This window comes from Pseudorca crassidens, chromosome 12 (genome assembly GCF_039906515.1).
Source record: "Pseudorca crassidens isolate mPseCra1 chromosome 12, mPseCra1.hap1, whole genome shotgun sequence".
In the NCBI taxonomy this organism is placed as follows: Eukaryota; Metazoa; Chordata; class Mammalia; order Artiodactyla; family Delphinidae; genus Pseudorca; species Pseudorca crassidens.
This window is the reverse complement of record NC_090307.1, coordinates 72,178,837-72,202,185: the sequence shown is the minus strand read 5'-3', so window position 1 is coordinate 72,202,185 and position 23,349 is coordinate 72,178,837. Positions and strand designations below refer to the sequence as shown.

Below are 23,349 nucleotides of genomic sequence, written 5' to 3'. Positions count from 1 at the left end.
TCCCCAGCGACATGGTTTCGAAAGCTTGCCCACCATCTGCCATCCTCCTGGGAACACAAGAGAGTTTTTTTAAGCTCCTCTGGTAGAGGGAAGTCCCTAGAGAGGACACCACCGAATCTTTGATGGCCTGTAAAACCTCTGTCTTTTCTCAGCTCTGGATACCCTGGGGTGGGCCTCCCTAGGGTCATATTCATATCCGGGTGCCTGTGGAGGCGGCATCTAAGCCCGTGGAACCAAGGACTGCAATCTGAAACCCCCATCCCTTGTTCCCATAGGACTGGGCCCTACACTGCCAAGGTCCACTCGCTTATCTCTGAAAGGTCCAGAAGAAGCCGCTAATGGTCCGTCGGGGACAGGGCAAGTGTTGGGATGTGGCCAGAGAAGGCTGTGGCCTGGGAAGTGGCAGTAACGATCGGGGGAGTCGAGACGTGGCCGGCAAAGGCCTGTGGGTGGTGGTGATGGTGTAGGAAGTGGCCTCAGTGTGTCCGCAGAGCAGGAAAAGGGGCGCTAATGAAAGCGATCGGTAACCGCCGGCAGCAGTGGGAAGTGTCTGGCCTCAGCTCCAGGGGGCTGGGACTGGTGGGCAAAGGTGCGGGGATCAATCGGGGCCGCGTCACAGCGCGGAGGGGCCGCCAAAAGGCGCTCTCGGCCGGGGTCCCGCCCTTTGGTGTCCCCGCGCCCCCGGGCGCCGCCCACCCGCCGGAGTAGCCAGGCAGCCCGGGGATACGGGATCAAGGCTCGGGACTCGGGACCCAGAGGTCCCAGCGACTCCCGCCCGATACCTACGTGCGCGGCGGAGAGGCCCCAGGGTTACGCGCCACCTGCGCTTACCGCCCCCTAAAGTTCCCGCAGAGCTGGCGCGCGCCGATGACGTCAGAGACCAATGGCGGCGGCGGCGGCGCTGGAAGCCTGGCAGGCGGTGTCTCGTCGGAGAAGGCGCTCGGCGGCTCTGCGTCCGCGGCGTAGGGAGGCGGCGGCGGTGGCGGCGGCGGCCCGGGACCCGGGAGCCCAGCCCGAGGTGGACGGCGGAGACGTGCTTCGTCGCATCCAGGAAGCCAGGTGAGTACGGGCTAGGTCCTGGGTCCGAATCTTCACGTCCGTGGGAACCTCCCCAAGCCCCAGTCTCGCCATCTGTAAAGTGGGAATAACTGCAAACTCTTTAAGGGTTATGGTAGGATTTAACGGAGGTAAAGAGCTCATTACAGACTGGAGCATAGTAAGCGCTCAGTAAAGTTTGTCATTTCTCTTATTGCAGTTGTAGCTGCGTGACCTTGGGCAAGGTATGTAATCTTTGTGCCTCAGTTTTCTCATTTGTGAGATGGACGTGGAAATAGTACCTATATAGGCTTGTTTTGAGGATTCAGTGAATTAGTCAATGGTTTGCCATCCCCAACAGTGTCTGGCGTGTGGTACGCGCAGTACCAGTGTTTGGTATTAATATTATGTTAATGTTGGTTATTAGCGGTTTTGCTCACACCGTGGCCGCAACCTGCACACGTGATTGTCATCTTCACAATTATCATCACGCGTTAATTGAGGAGCTGCTCCGTGCCTGGCGCTGGCTTGAGCTCTCTACACACACTGTCAGAATGAACATCTCAGCTATGCTAGGATCCTGGCAGGGCGCCCAGTCTCAGAGAAACATAGGTAATGTGTGGAACCAGGTTTCAAACCCATGTCTTCGGTAACTTCAAAACCTGTGCTTAAAAGCTCTCCGTTATTCTGGTTTATCCCACCCCTCCCGCCATCATCGCTCCGTGCCTTGCTGTGTACCTTACATAGTGTTGGGGAGGAAAAGTTTTTCCTCTACCCTTCTAGGTTCTTTTGGCTGGTCTAATAAGAAAATTGACACAAGACAGGTTAACAGGAGGGAAAACCAAATTTCATCAGGAAGGTACAGGAGTCCCATAATAACATGGCACCCAAGAAAGTGGCCAAATCAGGCACCTTTTCTATCTTTCAGACAAGGAAACAATTATTTGTTAGAAAACAGAGGGGCTTGGACTTAGGGTAGCAAGTTCATGAAGTAACAAAGTGTGTTTATAAAGCGTTCTTAGCCTTGACTCATCTATCTCTGGCGATAAAGATGCCTTCTATTCTCCTGGTATTTGAGGATCCTTTCATATGGGAGATTTATTTCCTGCCTTCAGGGGAACAAAGTAGGGTCAAAGTGTTCTTGCCGTGAATGTTTCTCAAGTAACTATAATTCCAGATAATCAATATGCCACAGTGGCATATTGGGGGGCAGCCTGCCCTGAACCCCATCAATAGCACTTAGAACAGTGCCTGACACCCAGGAAACACTCAATAAATGTTACCTACTTTTGTTATTCAGCATTGTGCCTTTATTTTCAGTCCTTTAAGGGCTCAATCAATAACAGCTTTTGTTAGTGCTTCTTCAGATCAACAGCTGAAGGATCTTCACAACTGAGAGAAATGAGACTAATTTTGTGTATTCCCCTCCCCCAGAATTAGGGCCTAGAGTCAGTGGTGACTGAGCCTGAAAAAAAAAGCATCAGTGACTTTTTCTAGGCTCTCAGGTGATGCCATTGAGAATGAGTGTGCCTCGGGGCTTGGAGATATCTTAAGAGGTGTCCTGACACTGTTATTCCTCTTCAGCTTCTTCAGTATCCCCTGGAACTCCCTGCTTCTCCCTGTAGCCCCAGGTGTGGTGCAGTCCCCATTGCTCTGAGTAGAGAAGAGCCCAGCACTTTACACGCTGTTCTCCTGTGCACACACTCACCAGTTTACAAAGCACTCCCTGTACGTTACAGCCCTCCTTTACCCTCTGGGCAGAACCTGAGGGCAGCCTCTTCAATTCTGTCTCCTCTCTGAGTCCCCTGAACACTGGCTTCTGGCTTGTTGGTTCAAATCCAACAAGTTCAGTTTGTTTTTCCTTTCAAATTTTTTTTTTTTTTTTTTTTGTGATGAGAGCTTAAGATCTGTCTTAGCAACTTTCAAGTACACCATACAGTATTTTTAACTGAAGTCGCGGTGCTGTACATTACAGCCCCATGACTGATTTATTTTATAACTAGAAGTTTGTACCTTGGGACCCCTTCACTTGTTTCACAGCGCCACCCCCCTCCCGCCCACTCTTAGCAACCACCAGTCTATTCTTTGTATCTGTGAGCTTCATGTGTGTTTGTTATATTCCTCATATAAGTGGGATACAGTATTTGCCTTTCTCTGACTTATTTCACCTAGCATAATGCCCTCAGGGTCCATCCATGTTGTCACAAATGGCAAGATTTCATTCTTTTATGGATGAATAGTATTCCACTACATATATATAAGTATAGTATGTGTGTGATATACATATATATATATATATATATATATATATATATATATATATATATCATGGTTTCTTTATCCATGATGAACACAAAGGTTGTTTCCACATCTTGGCTATTATAAATAGTGCTGCAGTGAACATGGGGGTGCATGTATATTTTCAAGTCAGTGTTTTCATTTTCTTTGGATAAATACCCAGAAGTGGAATTGCTGGCTCAAATGGTAGTTCTGTTTTTAACTTTGTGAGGAACCTCGTACTGTTCTCCATAGTAGCTGCACCAATTGCCATTTCCACCAGTGGGGCACCAGGGTTCCCCTTTCCTCCACATCCTCACCAACACTTACTATTTCTTGTCTTTTTGATATAGCCGTTCTAACAGGTATGAGGTGGTAACTCATGGTGGTTTTGATTTGCACTTCCCTACTGATTAATTATGTTGAGCATCTTTTCATGAACCTGTTGGCAATCTATATGTCTTCTTTAGAAAAATGTGTATTCAGATCTTCTGCCCATATTTTAATTGGATTGTTTGGGGTTTTTTTGGTATTGAGTTGTGTGAATTCTTTATGTTTTGGATATTAACCCCTTATCAGGTATATGATTTGCAAATATTTTCTCCCATTCAGTACGTTACCTTTCCATTTTGTCAATGATTACATTTGCTGTGCAGAAGCTTTTTAGTTTGATGTGGTTCCACTTGTTTATTCTTGCTTTTGTTGCTTTTACTTTTGGTGTCAGATTTTTAAAAATCATTGCCAAAAAAATAAAATAAAAATTAAAAATCATCGCCAATATCTATGTCAAGGAGTTTACTGCCTGTGTTTTCTTCTAAGAGTTTTATGGTTTCAGGTCTTATATTTAAGTCTTAAATCCATTTTGAGTTAAGTTTTGTGTATGGTGTAAGATAGTGGTCTAATTTTACTCATTTTTTGTATGTGGCTGTTGATTTTTCCAAACGCTATTTATTAAAGAGACTGTCTTTTCCTTTGTATATTCTTGGCTCCTTTGTCATAAATTAATTGACCATAGATGCATGGGTTTTTATCTCTGCTCTCCATTCTGTTCCATTGATCTGTGTGTCTGTTTTTAAGCCAGAACCATACTGTTTTAATTAATATAGCTTTGTAATAGAGTTTAAAATTAGAGAATATGATGCCTCCAGCTTTGTTCTTCTTTCTCAGGATTACTTTGGCTATTTGAGGTCTTTTGTGGTTCCATACAAATTTTAGGATTGTCCTATTTCATTAAAAATGCCATTGGAATTTTGATAGGGATTGCACTGAATCTGTAAATTGCTTTGGGTAGTATGGACATTTTAACAATATTAATTCCAATCCCTGAGCAGGGATAGCTTTCCATTTATTTGTGTCGTCTTCAGTTTCTTAATGTCATGTAATTTTCAGTATACAGGTCTTTAACCTCCTTAGCTAAATGTATTCTTAGGTACTTTATTCTTTTTGATGCAATTGTACATGAGATTGTTTTCTTTTTTTTTCTGATAAATATTTTTTATTGAAGTATAGTTGATTTACAATGTTGTATTAGTTTCTGTTGTACAGCAAAGTGATTCAGTTATACATATATACACATTCTTTTTTTTAATATTCTTTTCCATTATGGTTTATCATAAGATATTGAATATAGTTCCCTGTGCTATACAGTAGGAACTTGGTGTTTATCCATTCTATATATAAAAGCTTACATCTGCTAACCCCAACCTCCCACTCCAGCCCTCTCCCAACCCTCGTCCCCTTGGCAACCACCAGTCTGTTCTCTATGTCCATACGTCTGTTTCTGTTTTATAGGTAGGTTCATTTGTGTCATATTTTAGATTCCACATATAAGTGATATCATATGGTATTTGTCTTTCTCTTTCTGACTTGCTCCACTTAGTATGATAATCTCTAGTTGCATCCATGTTGCTGCAAATGGCATTATTTCATTCTTTTTTATGGCTGAGGAGTATTCCATTGTATATACGCACCACATCTTCTTTATCCATTCATCTGTCGATGGACATTTAGGTTGTTTCCAGGTCTTGGCTATTGTACACAGTGCTGCTATGAAGATAGGGGTGCATGTATCTTTTTGGTTTTGTTTTTTGTAAATTTATGTATTTTATTTTTGGCTGTGTTGGGTCTTCGTTGCTGCACACGGGCTTTTCTCTGGTTGTGGAGAGCAGGGGCCACTCTTCATTGCAGTTCACGGGCTTCTCATTGTGGTGGCTTCTCTTGTTGCAGAGCACGGGCTCTAGGCATGCAGGCTTCAGTAGTTGTGATGCGCAGGCTCAGTAGTTGTGGTGCATGGGCTTAGTTGCTCCATGGCATGTGGGATCTTCCCGGACCAGGGCTTGAACCCTTGTCCCCTGCATTGGCAGGCACACTCTTAACCACTGCGCCACCGGGGAAGCCCCCACATGTATCTTTTTGAATTAGAGTTTTGTCCGGATATATGCCCAGGGGTGGGATTGCTGGATCATATGGTAATTATATTTTAAGTTTTCTGAGGAACCTCCATACTGTTTTCCACAGTGGCTGCACCAGCTTACCACCAACACACCCACAGTGTAGGAGGGTTGCCTTTTCTCCACATCCTCTCCAGCATTTATTATTTGTAGACTTTTTAATGATGGCCATTCTGACCGCTGTGAAGTGGTACCTCATTGTAGTTTTGATTTGCATTTCTCTAATAATTAGCAATGATGAGCATCTTTTCATGTGCCTGTTGGCCATCTGTATTTCTTCTTTGGAGAAATGTCTATTTAGGTCTTCTGCCCATTTTTTGATTGGGTTGTTTGGTTTTTTGTTGTTGAGTTGTATGAGCTGCTTATATATTTTGGAAATTAAGACCTTGTTGGTTGCATCATTTGCAAATATTTTCTCCCATTCTGTAGGTTGTATTTTCATTTTGTTTATTGTCTCCTTTGCTGTGCAAAAGCTTATAAGTTTGATTAGGTCCCATTTGTTTATTTTTGCTTTTGTTTCTGTTGTCTTGGCAGACTGACCTAAGAAAACATTGGTACAATTTATGTCAGAGAATGTTTTGCCTGTGATATTTTCTAGGAGTTTTATGGTGTCATGTCTTATATTTAAGTCTTTAAGCCATTTTGAGTTTATTTTTGTTTATGGTGAGAAGGTGTGTTCTAACTACATTGATTTACATGCGGCTGTCCAACTTGCCCAACACCATTTGCTGAAGAGACTGCCTTTTCCCATTGTATATTGTTGCCTCCTTTGTCGAATATTAGTTGCCTGTAGGTATGTGGGTTTATTTCTGGGTTCTCTATTCTGGTCCATTGATCCATAGGTCTGTTTTGATTACTGTAACTTTGCAGTATTGTCTGAACTCTGGGAAGGTTATGCCTTCTGCTTTGTTCTTTTTCTTCAGGATTGCTGTGGCAATTCTGGGTCTTTTATGGTTCCATATGAATTTCAGGATTATTTGCCCTAGTTCTGTGAAAAAATATCATGGGTAATTTGATAGGGATGCATTAAATCTATAGATTGCTTTGGGTAGTATGGCCATTTTAGCAGTATTCTTCCAATCCAAGAGCATGGGATATCTTTCCATTTCTTTGAGTCATCTTCAGTTTCCTTTATTAATGTTTTATTGTTCTTAGCGTATAAGTCTTTTACCTCCTTGGTCAGGTTTATTCCTAAGTATTTTATTTCTGGGGGTGTGATTTTAAAAGGTGTTTTTTTTTTTCATTCCCTTTCTGAATTTCATTGTTGGTGTAAAGAGATGCAGCCAATTTCTGTATGTTAATCACGTATCCTGCTACCTTGTTGAATTCGTTTATCAGGTCTCGTAGTTTTTCTATGGAGTCTTTAGGGTTTTCTATATATAGTGTCATATCATCTGCATATAATGACAATTTTACCTCTTCTTTTCCAATTTGGATACCTTTTATTTCTTTTTCATGTCTGATTCCTGTGACCAGGACTTCCAATACTGTGTTAAATAGAAGAGGTGAGAGTGGGCATCCTTGTCTTCTTCCAGATTTTAGCTGGAAGACTTTCAGCTTTTCACCATTTAATATTATATTGGCTGGGGGTTTGTCATAACTAGCTTTTATTATATTGAGATGTGTTCCCTCTATACATACCCACTTTTAGTAAGAGTTTTTTTCATGAATGGATATTGAATTTTGTCAAATGCTTTTTCTGTGTTTATTGAGATGATCATGTGGTTTTTATCTTTTCTTTTTGTTTATGTGGTTATCACATTGATTGATTTGCATATGTTGAACCATCCTCGTGAACTTGGGATGAACCTCACTTGGTTGTGGTGTATGATCTTTTTTTTTAATTAACTAATTTTATTTATTTGTTTATTTATTTATTTATTGGCTGTGTTGGGTTTTTGTTGCTGCGTGCGGGCTTTCTTTAGTTGCGGCGAGCAGGAGCTACTCTTCGTTGCAGTGCGTGGGCTTCTCATTGCGGTGGCTTCTCTTGTTGCAGAGCACGGGCTCTCGGCATGCGGGCTTCAGTAGTTGTGGCTCGTGGGCTCAGTAGTTGTGGCTTGAAGGCTCTAAAGCACAGGCTCAGTAGTTGTGGCACACAGGCTTAGTTGCTCTGCAGCATGTGGGATCTTCCCAGACCAGGGCTTGAACCCATGTCCCCTGCCTTGGCAGGCGGATTCTTAACCACTGTGCCACCAGTGAAGCCCATCTTTTTTATGTGTTGTTGGATTCAGTTTGCTAATATTTTGTTGAGAATTTTTGCATCTATATTCATCAAAGATATTGGTCTGTCATTTTCTTTTTTTGGTGGTGTCTTTGTCTGGTTTTGGTATCAGAGTGATGGTGGCTTCATCAAATGTCTTTGGGAGTTTTCCCTCCTCTTCATTTTTTTTGGAAGAGTTTGAGAAGGATTGGTATAAGTTCTTCTTTGTATGTTTGGTAGAATTCACCTGTGAAGCCATGTGGTCCTGGATTTTGTTTGTAGGGAGTTTTAAAATTACAGATTCTATTTCACATCTAGTGATCAGTCTGTTCAAATTATCTATTTCTTCTTGATTCAGTTCTGGTGGGCTCTATGTTTCTGGAAACTTATCCATTTCTTTAGGTTGTCGAATTTGTCGGCATATAATTGTTCATAGTATTCCCTTATGGTTTTTTGTATTTCTGCCATATCAGTTGTTATGTCTTGTTTTTCATTTCTTATTTTGTTGATTTGTGTTCTCTCTCTTTTCTTCTTGTTGAGCCTGGCCAGAGGTTTGTTAGTCTTGTTTATCCTTTCAAAGAACCAGTTCTTGGTTTTACTGAGTTTTTCTAATCTCTATTTTATTTATTTCCTCTCTGATCTTTATTATTTCCTTCTTTCTGCTGATTTTAGGTTTTGTTTGTTCTTTTTATAATTCTTTTAGGTTGTTTATTTGAGATTTTTCTTGTTTTTTGAGGAAGGCCTATATCTCTATGAACTTCCCTCTAAGAACTGCTTTTGCTGCATCACATAGATTTTGTATGGTTGTGTTTTCATTTTCATTTGTCTCAAGGTATTTTTAAATTTCTTCTTTGATTTCATCATCGACCTCTTGGTTTTTTAGTAGTACGTTGTTTCGTCTCCATGTAATCATTTTATTCTCATTTCTTTTTCTTGGTTAATTTCCAGTTTCATGCTTTTGTGGTCAGAAAAGATGCTTGACATAATTTCTGCACCGTTAAATTTGTTGAGGCTTGTTTTGTGCCCTAGTATGTGGTGAATCCTAGAGAATGTTCCATGTGCAATTGAAAAGAATGTGTATTCTGGGGTTTTTTTGGATGTAATGTCCTAAAAATATCAATTAAGTCTAACATTTTCTATGTTTAGGATCTCTGTTGCCTTGATTTTCTGTGTAGAAGATCTGTCCATTGATGTGAGTGAGGTGTTAAAGTCTCCTACTATTATCGTATTACTGTCAGTTTCTCCCTTTATGTCTGTTAGTATTTGTTTTATGTATTTGGGTGCGCCTATGTTAGGTGCATATATGTTGATGAGTTTAAAATCCTTTTCTTGTATTGATTCTTTTATCATTATATAGTGTCCTTCTTTATCTTTCTTTATGGCCTTTGTTTTAAAGTCTGTTTTGTCTGATATGAGTATTGCAACCTCTGCTTTTCAACCTGTGTGTGTCCTTTGCCCTGAAGTGGGTCTCTCTTGTAGGCAGCATATTATAGTCTCTTTTTTTAAAAAATCCAGTCTGCCACTCTGTCTTTTGATTGGAGCATTTAGTCCATTGACATTTAACATAATTATTGATAGATATGTATTTATTGCCATTTTAAACCTTGTTTTCCCATTGATTTTATGTTTCTTCTTTGTCCTTTGCATTTTTCCTTTTATGGCTTGGTGATATTCTTTTGTATTATGTTTATGTTCTCTTCTTTTTGGTTTTTGTGAATCTATTGTATGTTTGTGATTTGTGGTTACCCTGTTTTTCATGTATGTTACCCCCTTCCTATATCTACTTGTCTTAGACTGGTACTCATATAGGCTCAAACACTTTCTAAGGAAAAAAAATCAGCATTTTCTTACTCTTCTTCCCCGCATTTTATGATTTTGATGTCCTCTATTACATCTTCACGTTCATCCTTTTGCTGTTCACTGTGGTTATCATCACTGTCACAGAAATTTTTTGATTTTTTTTTTAATCTGTGTACTGGCTTATTTAAGTGATTTACTTTCCCATTGTGATTTTTTTCTTTCCTGTATATTCTTACTTCTTTTCTATTTAGGGAAGACCTTTCAATATTTCCTTTAGGATAGGTTTAGTATTGCTGTATTCTTTTAGTTTTTGCTTGTCTGAGAAATTCTGTGTCTCTCCTTCTGTTCTAAATGATAATCTTGCTGGGTGGAGTATCCTAGGTTGCAGATTTTTCCCTTTCAGGACTTTGAATATATCTTGCCACTTCCTTCTGGCCTGCAGCATTTATGTAGAGAAATTGACTGATAGCCTTATAGTAGTGTTCCCTTGTAATTAGCTCTTTGTTTTTCTCTTGCTGCCTTTAGAATCCTCTCTTTCTCTTTAACTTTTTTCCATTTTTATTATATGTCTTGGTGTAGGTCTGTCTGGGTTTATCTTGTTTGGGACCGACCCTCTGTGCTTCCTGTACCTGGATATCTGTTTCCTTCTTTGTTTTTTTAAAATTTATTTATTTAATTTATTTATTTTTGGCTGTGTTGGGTCTTCGTTGCTGCGTGTGGGTGGGCTTTCTCTAGTTGTGGTGCACGGGCTTCTCATTGTCACGGCTTCTCTTGTTGCAGAGCACGGGCTCTAGGCACAGGCTTAGTAGTCATGGCACGTGGGCTCAGCAGCTGTGGCTTGCAGGCTCTAGAGCGCAGGCTCAGTAGTTGTGGTGCGTGGGCTTAGCTGCTCCACGGCATGTGGGATCTTCCTGGACCAGGGCTTGAACCTGTGTCCCCTGCATTGGCAGGCGGATTCTTACCCACTGCGCCACCAGGGAAGCCCTTGTTTCCTTCTTTAGGTTTGGGAAGTTTTCAGCCGTAATTTCTTTGAATTCATTTTCAATCCCCTTGTCTCTTTCTTCCCCTTCTGGAATCCCTGTTACGCATGCTGTATATTATCCTGTAGGTCTCTTATGTTGCTTTCATTTTTTTTTTCATTTGGCTTTCTGTCTGTTGTGCTGATTGGGTGATTTCCATTATTCTGTCTTCAAGGTCACTTATTCGTTCTTCTGCATTATTCGTTCTGCTGTTCATTGCCTTTCGGTCAGCTTTCTTATCTGTAAATGAGTTTTCTCATTTTTCTTGGTTCCTCTTTATAGTTTTACAGTACTCTACATTTCTGTCAATAGCCTTTCTTAATTCCTTCAGTATTTTCATTATCTCATTTTTGAAATAGGTATCTGTTAGACTGAAGAGGTCTGTTTCATTGTTCTTTTGGGGGAATTCTCTTGGTCTTTTAACTGGGAGCTGTTCCTCTGCTTCTTCATTTTACTTACATTTCTCTTACTCTGGAAGTTTAGGAGAAGCAGTCGTCTGCTGTGGTCTCGGAGGGCTATTTGTATGTGGAGGCGTCCCTGTGTAGCTTGTGGGTGTTAATGTATTTGGTGCAAGCGTTGCTTTTAGTGTGGATGCTTGTCGCCTCTCTCTTCAGCGTGTGCTGGGCATTGTCCCCTTGATAGGGGTGTGCAGGTGTGTGGTGGCTGATGCCCAGTCCTGGGGTTCTTGGTGGCAGTGTTGGCTTAGGCGCACCCCCCGAGCACACAGTGGGAGCGGAGGTGGCTCTCAACCGCTCCTGGCATCTGGGTGGGTGGCAGCGGCAGCACACGACTGCCCCTGGAACCCATGCAGTGTCCTGCCCTCTGCGAACGTGCACACAGGGAAAAAGGCTACAGTGGTGGGTCCCGCCCCTCCCCTGTCACACCCCCCAAACAACGTCACCTGGCCTCTAAGGGGGTCTGGGCTTCCTCTGCATACACCCTCAGTTGTGGTCACACAGATTCCAGCCCCTCACGCCCCCGCCCCAAGCTTTTTTCCACACAGCCACGCCCAGCCCTCTCTCAGGGTCTGATTGAAGCCCAGGTTCCAGCACCCAGCCCTTGCCTGTGCCGGCGGATGCACATCTCGGGCTGGGGAGTGCAGGGCAACGGCACTGACCGTCTGTGAAGTCCTCTGTCTGCCACAAACCAGCTGCTGTGTTCTCCCCAAGGCTCTGAAGCTCTCTGTCTGTCCTGGCCAATCTCCCGACCGGTGAGGGGGCTTCCCAGGGTGTAGAAACCTTTCCTCATTCACAGCTCCTTTCCAGGGGCACAGGTTCTGTCCTGATTCCTTTCTCACTTTCTTTTTTTTTCCTTTCGTCCTACCTGGTTACATGGAGATTTTCTTGCTCTTTTAGCAGTCTGAGGTCTTCTGCCAGCGTTCAGTAGATATTCTGTGAGAATTATTCCTCACGTAGATGTATTTTTTGTGTGTGTGTACTGTGTTTGGTCTTCATTGCTGCGTGCGGGCTTTCCCTAGTTGCGGCGAGCGGGGGCTACTCTTCGTTGCGGTGCGCGGGCTTCTCATTGCAGTGGCTTCTCTTGTTGTGGAGCACGGGCTCTAGGCACGCGGGCTTCAGTAGTTGCCAACCCACCTGATCTTAAAAGGGCACTGGCCTCCCTGTCTTCCCCATTGGTCCTGGGAATCCTTAACTTCCAGGAAAGCCAGTTGGTCTCCAGTCACCGTTAGGACCTGGTGGACCTATTGGACCTGGAATGCCTCGTGGACCACCACCTCTAGTGGGACCTCTCTCTCCTTTTTCACCTGAGGGTCCAGGAGGACCTTGAATTAAAGTGATATTTTTCAATGTCTGAGAATGTTCCCAATCTTTTAGCCTGAAATCATTAGTGATATTATTCAGTAGTTTCATTTCTCCTTTTATTTCCTGTTCCAAATGCACTTTTTTCCCCCAGAGACATAATCTCTGCTATGCATTATACACATGCTCCTTTAGCTTACTCATCTCCTGCCACTGTTCTGATGATAGGTACAAGGACTGCAAACACAAGGAGATAAAGGGCAATCAATGCAGCTTTGAAAGATTTAGTTTCTCTTGAAGGGCAAGGCCATTTTTAGGATTCAGAGGAAGCAAAGCTGCCATTGAGCAAGCATCGGACTTCACAAATTCTGAACAGCTATCAGTGTCCTCCTGTTGATTGGGAAAGCCATCCCACCGTGTCATACTTCTGAAGCAGAAGCCACTAGAGCCCTAAACTGGTGAGGACACTTAAATGATCATTTTGATGAATTCCTGGAAGCTGAGTGAGGACTAGTGTGAGAGTCTCTGAGAGCCTTCTGGGGGCTGCAGTCCTAGGGGCACCCCCAAACTTTCCTGGGCTTTACCTGCAGGAACCCAACCAGGGTCTTACAGTGAAGAGCCAAGAAAAATCACCCGGTGCCTCTGGCAGAGGGAGGGGAAAACTAACCATTTAAAATACATCCAGAGCATTCTTCATAACAAAGGCTTGCTCTCCAGTGAAAAAGCCATATGTATATAGCCTTTATTATGTTATGTTCCCTCTATACCTGCTCTGTTCAGAGTGTTTATCACAAATGGAGGTTGAATTTTGTCAAATGCTTTTTCTGCACCTATTGATAAGATCATGTGATTTTTATCCTTTATTTTGTTAATGTGATGTATTACGTTGACTGATATGCAGATGTTGAGCCAACCTTGCATCCCTGGAATATTAGATCCCACTTAATCATGGTGTATGATCCTTTTAATGTATTTTTGAATTCGGTTTGCTAATTTTTTAAAAAGATTTATTAATTTATTTTTTGGCTGCATCGGGTCTTAGTTGCGGCACACAGGATCTTCGTTAAGGCACGCAAGACCTTTCGTTGTGGTGTGCAGGCCCTTCGTTGTGTGTGGGTTTTGTCTCTCTAGTTGTGGCTCGCGGGCTCCAAAGCACAGGGGCTCTGTAGTTTGCAGCACGCGGGCTCTAGTTGAGGTGTGCCAGTTCAGTAGTTGTGGCGCACGGGCCCAGTTGCACCACGGCACGTGGGATCTTAGTTCCTTGACCAGGGAATGAGTCCCCTGCATTGTAAGGCGGATTCTCTATCACTGGACCACCAGGGAAGTCCCTGGTTTGCTAATATTTTTGATGAGCATTTTTGTATCTATGTTCGTCAGGAGTATTGGCCTGTAATTTCCTTTCCTTATGGCATCCTTGTCTGGTTTTGCTAGGGTTATGCTAGCCTTATAAAATGAGTTTGGAAGTGTTCCCTCCTCCTCTATTTTTGGAAGAGTTTGAGAAAGATCAGTATTAATTCTTCTTTGAATATTTGGTAGAATTCACCAGTGAAGCTATTTGGTCCTGGACTTTTGTTTGTTGGGAGTTTTTTTTTTTTTTTTTAGCGGTACGCAGGTCTCTCTCACTGTTGTGGCCTCTCCTGTTGCAGAGCACAGGCTCCGGACGTGCAGGCTCAGCGACCATGGCTCACGGGCCCAGCCGCTCCGCGGCATGTGGGATCTTCCCGGACCGGGGCATGAACCCATGTCCCCTGCATCGGCCGGCAGACTCTTAACCACTGCGTCACCAGGGAAGCCCTGTTGGGAGTTTTTTGTTGTTGTTTTTTTTTTTGCGGTACGTGGGCCTCTCACTGCTGTGGCCTCTCCCGTTGCGGAGCACAGGCTCCGGATGTGCAGGGCCAGCGGCCACGGCCCACGGGCCCAGTCGCTCCACGGCATGTGGGATCCTCCCGGACCGGGGCACAAACCCGTGTCCCCTGCATCGGCAGGTGGACTCTCAACCACTGCGCCACCAGGGAAGCCCGGGAGTTTTTTGATTACTGATTCAACCTCCTTACTAGTAATCAGTCTGTTCAGGTTTTCTATTTTTTCATGATTCAGTCTTGGAAGGTTATATATTTCTAGGAATTTATCCATTTCTTCTGGGTCGTCCAGTTTGTTGGCATGTAATTGTTCCGAGTGGTCTTTATGATCTTTTATATTTCTATGGTATCAGTTGTTATATGTCTTCTCTTTCATTTCTATGGTATCAGTTGTTATGTCTCCTCTTTCACGATCTTCCTGGACCAGCCCTGTTTTTTTTTTTCTTGGTGAGTCTAGCTAACGGTATGTCAATTTTTATCTTTTCAAAGAACCAGCTCTTGGGCTTCCCTGGTGGCGCAGTGGTTGAGGGTCCACCTGCTGATGCAGGGGACACGGGTTCGTGCCCCGGTCCGGGAAGATCCCACATGCTGTGGAGCGGCTAGGCCCGTGAGCCATGGCCACTGAGCCTGTGCTCCGCAACAGGAGAGGCCACAACAGTGAGAGGCCCACGTACCGCAAAAAAAAAAAAAAACCAGCTCTTAGTTTTATTGATCTTCTCTATTGTCTTTTTAGTCTTTATTTCCTTCATTTCTGCTCTGATCTTTTTTTTAATATAAATTTATTTCATTTATTTATTTTTGGCTGAACTGGGTCTTTGTTGCTGCGCGCGGGCTTTCTCTAGTTGCAGACAGCGGGGGCTACTCTTCGTTGTGGTGTGCAGGCTTCTCATTGCGGTGGCTTCTCTTGCTGCAAAGCACGGGCTCTATGCATGTGGGCTTCAGTAGTTGTGTCGCATGGGCTCAGTAGTTGTGGCACATGGGCTCAGTAGTTGTGGCACACAGGCTTAGTTGCTCCGCGGCACGTGGGATCTTCCCGGACAAGGGCTTGAACCCGTATCCCCTGCATTGGCAAGCGGATTCTTTTTTTTTTTTTATAAATGTATTTATTTATTCATTTAATTTTTGGCTGCATTAGGTCTTAGCTGCTGCACGCGGGCTTCCTCTAGTTGCAGTGAGGGGGGGCTACTCTTTGTTGCGGGGCGCAGGCTTCTCATTGTGGTGGCTTCTCTTGTTGCAGAGCACAGGCTCTAGGTGCGCGGGCTTCAGTAGTTGTGGCTCGTGGGCTCTAGAGCGCAGGCTCAGTAGTTGTGGCACACGGGCTTAGTTGCTCCGTGGCATGTGGGATCTTCCCAGACCAGGGCTCGAACCCGTGTCTCCTGCATTGGCAGGCGGATTCTTAATCACTGCACCACCAGGGAAGTCCCAAGGCTTTTCTTGTTTCTTGAGGAAGCCACTTATCACTATGAACATCCTTCTTAGAATAGCTTTTGCTGCGTCCCATAAATTTTGGTATGTCTCTGTTTTAAAGTCTATCTTGTCTAATAGAAGTATAGCTCTCCCGCTTTCTTTTGGTTTATGTTTGCATGGAATATCTTTTCTTAGTCCTTCATTTTCAGTCTGTGTGTCCTTATGTCAGAAATGATTCTCTTGTAGGTATGGGTCCTGTGTTTTAGTCCATTTACCAATTCTATGTCTTTTGATTGGAGAATTCATTCATTTCATTTAAATTAATTATTGACTGTGTTTTGCTCTGGTTTGTGGAAAACAGTTGACTTTAAAGAAAGCCTAGACACTTGGTTTTGTCCCTTCTTTTACTTTCACCTTGGAATTATTTGTAATAACAAAGGCCATTTATTGGGTACCTGCTCTGTACGAGGCACTGTGTTGAGTGTTAACCCATTTCACTCCTACCGTAACCCTTTGTGATGGGTACGGTTCTTATCCCTATTTTAGAGGTGAGGAAACTAAAGTTCAGAGAGGCTAACTCTCTGCATCTAACCACCAATTGTGGAGCTGCACCTGTGTGCCAAGACCCAGCCCAACATGTCCCCAGGGGTCGGGGGCCTCCTCCAGGAAGCCCTCTCTCCTGCCATCTCTGAGCCCCAGCAGCTCTGCTCTGGCCATATTCACCTGGTACCCTCCTTCAGTCTCACAGGTGGACTCTGTGTCTGAGGGTGCTCCACCATCCTCACATCCCAGCCAAGAGGAAGGTCCCTGTTAGGGCAGCCCTGAAAGGGATGAGAGATGACCACGCCATTTTTTCTCAACAGGGAGGACCTGCTTATCTCTGATTTCTGGAGTTCAGCACTAGGTGGGTACCATCTGGCTCAGGCTGGAGGCGGTCAGGGTGGGAGGAGGGCCTGGATGTGGGCAAAGCAAGGAATCCAGCTCTCATTGGATGATGTTTTGCTTCACAGAGTGGTGTGCATGCTGGGTTCTAATTCTGACTTCCCCCTTACAACTGTGTGTCTTTTGGCACTTAACTCTGGTCCTCAGTTTCTTTATCTGTGGAATGGACATGAAAATGTGCATATCCTGTAGTGTAATTTTGAATATTAAATGAGGCATTCAGTAAAGTGCTTACGACAGTGTGTGCCTGCTGCACAGGAGGCAGTAACTGTTAGTTGTCATTATCAGTGTTGTTGAAATTTATATTTATCCTGCTCTTCCCCTTGACTTTACATTGTAGACCCCACCCCCTGCTTATACTCTCTTCCTGAACATAATCTGTGGCAACATAAATATTAATACACAACGTGAATATACCATAGTTGTAATTTTTATTGAGGGACACTTAGTTTCCTTTTTTGTTGTTTTTTTAAAATTTATTGTACATAATTTTTCTTTTTTTAAACAGTAATCAAAACTTAAAAATGTTTTTAATTAAAAGAATTTTTTTAGCTGCACCATGCAGCATGTGGGATCTCAGTTCCCCAACCAGGGATCAAACCCCTGCCCCCTGCGGTGGAAGTGCAGAGTCTTAACCACTGGACCACCAGGGAATTCCCAATATACATAAATTTTCAATGAGCACCCTTATGCATAAAGCTTTTACCAAATTTAGGGTAATCTTCTTAGTATATATTCCCAGAGGTGGAAGTGATCAACTTGATATCCACTGTCAAGTTGTTTTCCAAAAAAAGCTTTTACTGATTCTTTGACCAGCATGGATGAAAAGAGCCAGCTTTTCGTGCAACCTTTCCTAGCCTGGGTCTTATTTAAAGGTACCTTTGCTGATAAGTCAAAACTGGTATCTTATTATGGGAATATAGGGCTGTTTGCTTTTTGTTTTGTTCTACGTACAGATTTGTTCTGCTAAATTCAGTACCAGTATAAGAGGAGAGACAAGAGAACTCACCACTCTGTGAAAGGCTTTAGACAGAGTATTTTTCATTACTGTCTAGAAGCCCCAGCCTACCTTTTTTTCTTTTAGTTTTTTACACATTAAATATTCTTATTCCCAGTTATTTATAGTGTCATTCTGAGAGCTCTGCTCCTCTATTCTTTTTTATTGTAAAAAAAAGTAGGTATTTCAGACCATCACTTGCATTTACCTGGTTGCCTCTTATTAAATTAGAATGAGTTGACAATGAGCGTTAGATGGAAACCGTGCCCGTGAATGAAACCTGATTTTTGCTTGAAACATTCTTTTCAGCTGTGGGCTGTGGGCAGCCAGGGAGCGGACAGCCATCAGTTCTGGGTGGGTGTGGCAGCATGTCCCGGGCACGTTTGGGAGCGAGGCCAGCAGCCCTTTTCTCTGAGGAGCTGAAGCCTTTTCAAGCCTGCTCTTCTCCTCCCTGGGTCCATGGAGGATTTGGTTCTCAGGGTCAGAGCGTGCCCTCTGACTGTACTGGGCCTGCTCTTTCAGAAACCATCAACAGGTGTCTTAGGAAATATCTGGAACAGCTGAAGGCCCCTGTGGGGCCTCTTTCAGAAGCCCTTGGAAACCTGCATCTCGACTCATCACCAGGTGAGTCAGATGTGGCCCCTGGCTCCGTCCCAGAAGAGACCCCAGTCACAGGATCCTGCCGTTTGAAGTGTGTGTGTTACGGCGTTGGGAACTTCGCCACCTGCATCATAGCTAGAAACCAGCTCGCATTTTTGCTTCTCTTTCTGGAAGAGTGCCAGGTAAATTTTGGTATCCTTCTTTATTGTCTCCTTCCTTGGTCTTGTGCACACAGATGTTGACTAAGCCACTCATTTGCCCTCTGCAGATCCCCAGAAGTCACTGCTGGGTGTATGACCCTCTGTTTAGCCAGCTGGAAATTGCGGTTCTTAGCACCCTTGGTGTGGTTGTTCTCAGTGAGAACGAGGTACGTGGTTTAAGAGAGGGGAGCAGGGAGGGCTGGGCAGCTGCTCACCAAGCTGACCCCAGGCCCTGTCCCGGGACGCCAGGCTCTGTGACTAGCGGTGCCTCCTCCCCAGGGCGTCCGTGTGTGGCTGGTCTGTTACCCCGTTTGGACCTATGTTGTGCCTGTCAGAAGAAAAAAATCACACAATGGCACAAACACGTTAGGTTTGCAAAATTCTCGTTAAGAACTGTGTCCCAATTTTATGCTTAGCTGGTATTTACTGTTGCTGCAGGAGAATAGAGGGCACAGTCTCCGCACCTCAAACGAGGTCCTTCCGGTTGGAACGTGCCCTGTCCTGGGGGAGGGAGGCCGTAGACCAGTCACACGCATAGCACCTGGCTGAGAGTTACGGCTAAGTCCTTGGCCTACCCTGCACCCCCTAAAAAGGCTGGGATTCAGATTTCTGAGACCTCTGGAAAAAACATCATTGCACAAGCCAAGGGCTGGAGCGACTCCACGCAGGTACCCCTACATTTAGTCAGGCATTGTCTTGGGGATCACAGAATCATCATTTTGTTCCTCTCGGTTCTGAAACCGCCATCTCATTGCTTATTATGAAACATGAAAATTAGGCCCAGCTGAGAGGAGAGTCAGTCTCTGATGTTGGCGGGGTCCTAAAACACTGAGGTTCAGCTCAGGTCATCCCGAGCTCTGAGTGCCTGCTCTGTGCGAGGCAGGGAGCTCTGGGGAGCCCGAGGGCGGTGGGCGCTGCTCTCCGCCACTGCAGGGCACGTGGCTGTGAACAGGCGCATGACGAGTGGACAGCGAGCAAAGCCACGCCTGGGAACTGAGACGGAGGACACCTGTGCTCTTCCGGGGGTCCAGGAAGGCTTCCTGGGTCTGAGCTGGGATTTGAAGGTCTCCCAGGAGTTTGCTGAGAGCCAGGACTGCAGGCAGCCTGGGCGGAGCCGCTGCTCAGGAACCACGGCCAGTGTGTCATGGGCCGGGGAAGCTGCAGGGAGAGAAGAGAGGCCTAGGGTCGCCGGCGCCAGACAGCAAGGGCCGGGGGGCTTGTTCCCACCGGAGAGGTGGCAGAGATGGCATAGAGCAGAGGTTCTTCAGAGGCCGTGACTGGACCCCCAGGGCACGTTTGAAAAGGACTGAGTTACGATAGGGATCTGCAGAAAGTGACTCAGGAAAACACAAGTACCTGAGGGACAGTGACCTCTGCTGTCCCTCCTGCCCTGCTGTCACAGACCCAAGCTGCCCTTTCATTAGTCCAGAGCCTTCTGCGTTCATGGGACACATTTGTTAAGTAAACGCGAGTTCTTTCTGGACTTCATGACTTCTTGACTTGTAGTCCCGTATAACCTATAGATTTCACATGCACTACTTATGTAACTGTTCCACAAGAGAATGTAGTAGTTTGTTTCCATTTGATGCTTCAGTTCGCCTTCCCCTCAGCTCATCATTTGTCCAGCTATACTGACCTGTGGTGACATGTAACGTGTAAGTTGAACGTGCACTAGTTGATTTGATGCATTTTTTTGTAAGATGATTGCAAGCGAGCTAACACATCCTTCAGCACCACACAGAATTACATTCATTTTTCGGTGGTGAGAACTCACAGCTCATTATCACTCTGCCCATCCCTCTCCCTCACCTTGTTGTAAAAAGTGTGTTTACACCTGTGCACGTTGTACCCCAGGAAGGAAAACGGAGTGTGTACGGCGAGCCCACCGTCTTTTACATGCTCCACTGTGGGACAGCGCTCTACAACAACCTTCTATGGAGGAACTGGTCCATAGATGCCCTTTCCAAGATGGTCATCGTTGGGAACAGTTTCAGAGGACTCGAGGAGAGGTAAGCCTGGGAACGCCGAGGTGCCACCAGGCCCTGAGGTGAACCCATTCCTCAGACCTGCAAGCAGGAAACATTTCACACTTGGAAAGGCTTTTCCATGGGAACCTGGACAGGGGGTTGGAGCTGGGAGACGTCAGCCCTGAGCCAAGCTGGGAAGCAAGTTAAGGAGTCTTTCTGCCAATAATTCCTCCCTTCCCTTAGGACAGGCAGAAACGGCTTTTTTAAATGGGGGAGAAAACATTTGATTTCTCTTCTTACAGCTGCATAACATCCTCCTCCTGCTTCACGATGCCTCGGTGTCTGCTGTCATTTTTCCCTGATGAAATGGGCAGTGACTGGGGCGTTCACACCTTCTACTAAATATTTAACCTACTCTGCATCCCACATTTTTAAAAGATTTTTTGATCTATTTCAGTCACCTTGCCCTTCTGTGTCTTAAGTTGAATGAAACCACTCTCAAACCACCTAATCAGATTTTTAAATTTTTGTTCTAGGTTGTTGACAAGGATTCTGCAGAAACATTATCCGTATGTTGCAAAGGTATGTGCTGAGTGAAGGGGCTGGGGTGGGACATCATACATACCTCTCCATTACCCTGGAGAATTCTGCCTTCACCTGTAGCAGCGGGAGCTCCCGCGGGGCTAACCGAAGAAGGCACAGCGAGGTTACAGCACCGTCAGCTCTCGCGAGGGGTCTGTGTTCCAGAAAGCTAGGACGTTTTAGTGCATCGCTTCATTTTTTTCTTAATTATTTCCTCTATTCTTAGTATCTGGTCTGCAGTAGGCACTGCCCTTGGGGCTTCCAACTCATTGCACAAAGCACTTAAAATACCTTACTCCTTATTTTTTAAAAAAAGGGAGGTGGGGGTGGGTGGGGGTGAATAGTAAAACGGGACTCTAACCCAGGAGGGTGGGCCTTACTGGGACTCTCAAGGTTTTGTTTTACTTTCGAATTTTCCTGCTCAGATTTTGAAAGGACGGGAGGAGCTGGCATTCCCTCAGACTTCACAGTACACGGACGTATTTAATGACACCTCCGTCCACTGGTTTCCTGTACAAAAGCTAACACAACTCTCCACGGACACTTGGGCCTTCCGGGAAGAACCGGATTACCAGGACTGTGAGGGTCTCGAGATCATCAGGAACAAGACAGAAGACCCTTCAGCCACTGACTTGAACCCGCTGTGATGTGTCGCCACGGAGGGACTGCAGTGAGTCCCCTTTCGGACAGGGCAGGAAGTACGTCAACTGTGATTTAAAATACTATTTAAAATACTGTTTGTTTATTCACCAGTCTGTCCGTGGCAGGTGCTGCGGTCTACTTGGCCATGTCAATCAGGCTCTGCAGGGAGGTGGGCACCCAGGTCTTCTCCCCCTGCACGAACACCACGCCCCTATCGATGTAGATGACGATGCGGCCGAAGGTGTACAGCTGCTTCCCTTCGTGTCGCTTCCCGATGACGGGCATGAAGACGATGTTGTGCTCCTCGGCCTTGGTCTCAATGAGGTCTTTAAAGTTCATGGGCACAGAGCTGGCAGCCACGCCGATGCCTCTCTGGGCCATGTTCTCAGCCTCTCGTCGTTCCTGCATGGCCTCATACTGGAAATCCTTCCTCCGCTCCGTGTGGGTGAGGTAGGCGATGTTCTCCCGTGCTCCGGGCTGCATGTAGGCACCTGGCAGATAGAGGGGGGATGGGGGGGTGAGGGACAGGTCCCAACATGGCAAAAATGGAGACACCGACTTGGCTGGGTATGCCACAGGCGCCGTCTCCTAAGGCCTCCTCATGCCTCAGAGCACTGGTTTAAATAAACCAGACGATCAAGCACCTTGGGGGAAATGTGGCCAGCTGGCTGCAACCAGAGATTATTAAATATTCCACATAATAAAGAAGCATCAGCAAGGGATTTATTCTTATGGGCCAGAAACCTTGACAGTTATTCTTATGGGCCAGAAACCTTGACAGTCATTAGACACTGTTCTGTTCCCTTCTTGCTAGAGTTTTCACTCCACACTTCCCCCAGGGCAGCTTTTAGAACCCTGAAGACACATGGCCTATACTAGTTATATATTTAACTTACCCATACAGGCCCCTAGCCCTGGAAGAACTTTATATCCGGGGAGCTGAAACACAGATGTTTCAGCTTCACAGATGAAGGGATAATACAGGACCATATTTGCCTCATTAAATGCAGTATGTGTCTATGAATTCTCTATTTTCATGTAATAGGCTAAGTAGAAAGAATTAAAGCCTCGCCTCGGGAAATAGAAATTACAATCCCAGCTGCCACTCTGTAGTTCTGTGACCTTGAATGAGCTCTTGACCTTCTCTGTGAAACACGGCTAGACTAGGTGCTCCATTGGCCTTTGCTTTGAGACGTGAGCACACTCTTCACACAGGACTGGCTGAGTGGCTCCCAGGCAGAGGGACTTGCCTAGAACTGAGTAGTTCGGGAATAGGTAGTAAACGAACCAGCTGCCTACTTCTGACACACCAAAGACACCATCTACTGAGTGCCATCCACGAACAGTACATACCTTGGTCCCCCTCGGTGCTTAATAAAAACCTGGAAGTGGGTCCTTACTACTGCTTTACAGGCAAAGAAAATGGGCTAAAGAAGTTAAGCAGCTACTAAGCGTTAGGCTGTCACCCAGCTCCACACCATGAGCTGTTCCACTGGAGTGGCCACAGAACGCCGGCCGGGCAGACATGCCGAAGAGCCCAGGTGGAGCTTGAGTGAGTGAGTGCCCATTCAGGAAGAACGCCCCTCCCAGCCCCAGGAGGTGGGGGAGTGGCTGC

At 45.1% G+C, this 23,349-nt stretch overlaps 2 protein-coding genes and 1 long non-coding RNA gene across 5 annotated transcripts in view; 2 read left to right on the top strand and 1 right to left on the bottom strand.

Moving 5' to 3' along the window:
* Positions 1-26: 26 nt before the first annotated feature.
* Positions 27-21,827, top strand: SRRD (SRR1 domain containing). Of its 2 annotated transcripts, XM_067700406.1 has the most exons (8): positions 27-341; positions 844-1,059; positions 16,668-16,708; positions 18,266-18,525; positions 18,612-18,710; positions 20,398-20,552; positions 21,047-21,092; positions 21,518-21,827. In XM_067700406.1, exons 2-8 carry the CDS (start codon positions 884-886, stop codon positions 21,737-21,739), a joined length of 999 nt encoding a protein of 332 aa, XP_067556507.1. In that variant the 5' UTR covers positions 27-341; positions 844-883; the 3' UTR covers positions 21,740-21,827. The 2 variants fall into 2 exon arrangements, with proteins under 2 accessions (XP_067556507.1, XP_067556508.1); XM_067700407.1 differs by having other exon boundaries at positions 27-1,059; positions 18,368-18,525.
* TFIP11 (tuftelin interacting protein 11) overlaps positions 21,813-23,349 on the bottom strand; it is a 22,311-nt gene continuing 20,774 nt past the window's right edge. For both annotated transcript variants that reach the window (XM_067700398.1, XM_067700399.1), the window contains one exon: positions 21,813-22,225. In XM_067700398.1, coding sequence (XP_067556499.1) covers positions 21,870-22,225 — 356 coding nt within the window. In that variant the 3' untranslated portion in view covers positions 21,813-21,869. The remainder of the gene's footprint in view (positions 22,226-23,349) is intronic.
* LOC137203719 (uncharacterized) overlaps positions 22,491-23,349 on the top strand; it is a 16,474-nt gene continuing 15,615 nt past the window's right edge. The window contains exon 1 of the long non-coding RNA XR_010933260.1: positions 22,491-23,286. This is a non-coding gene — a long non-coding RNA (uncharacterized lncRNA). The remainder of the gene's footprint in view (positions 23,287-23,349) is intronic.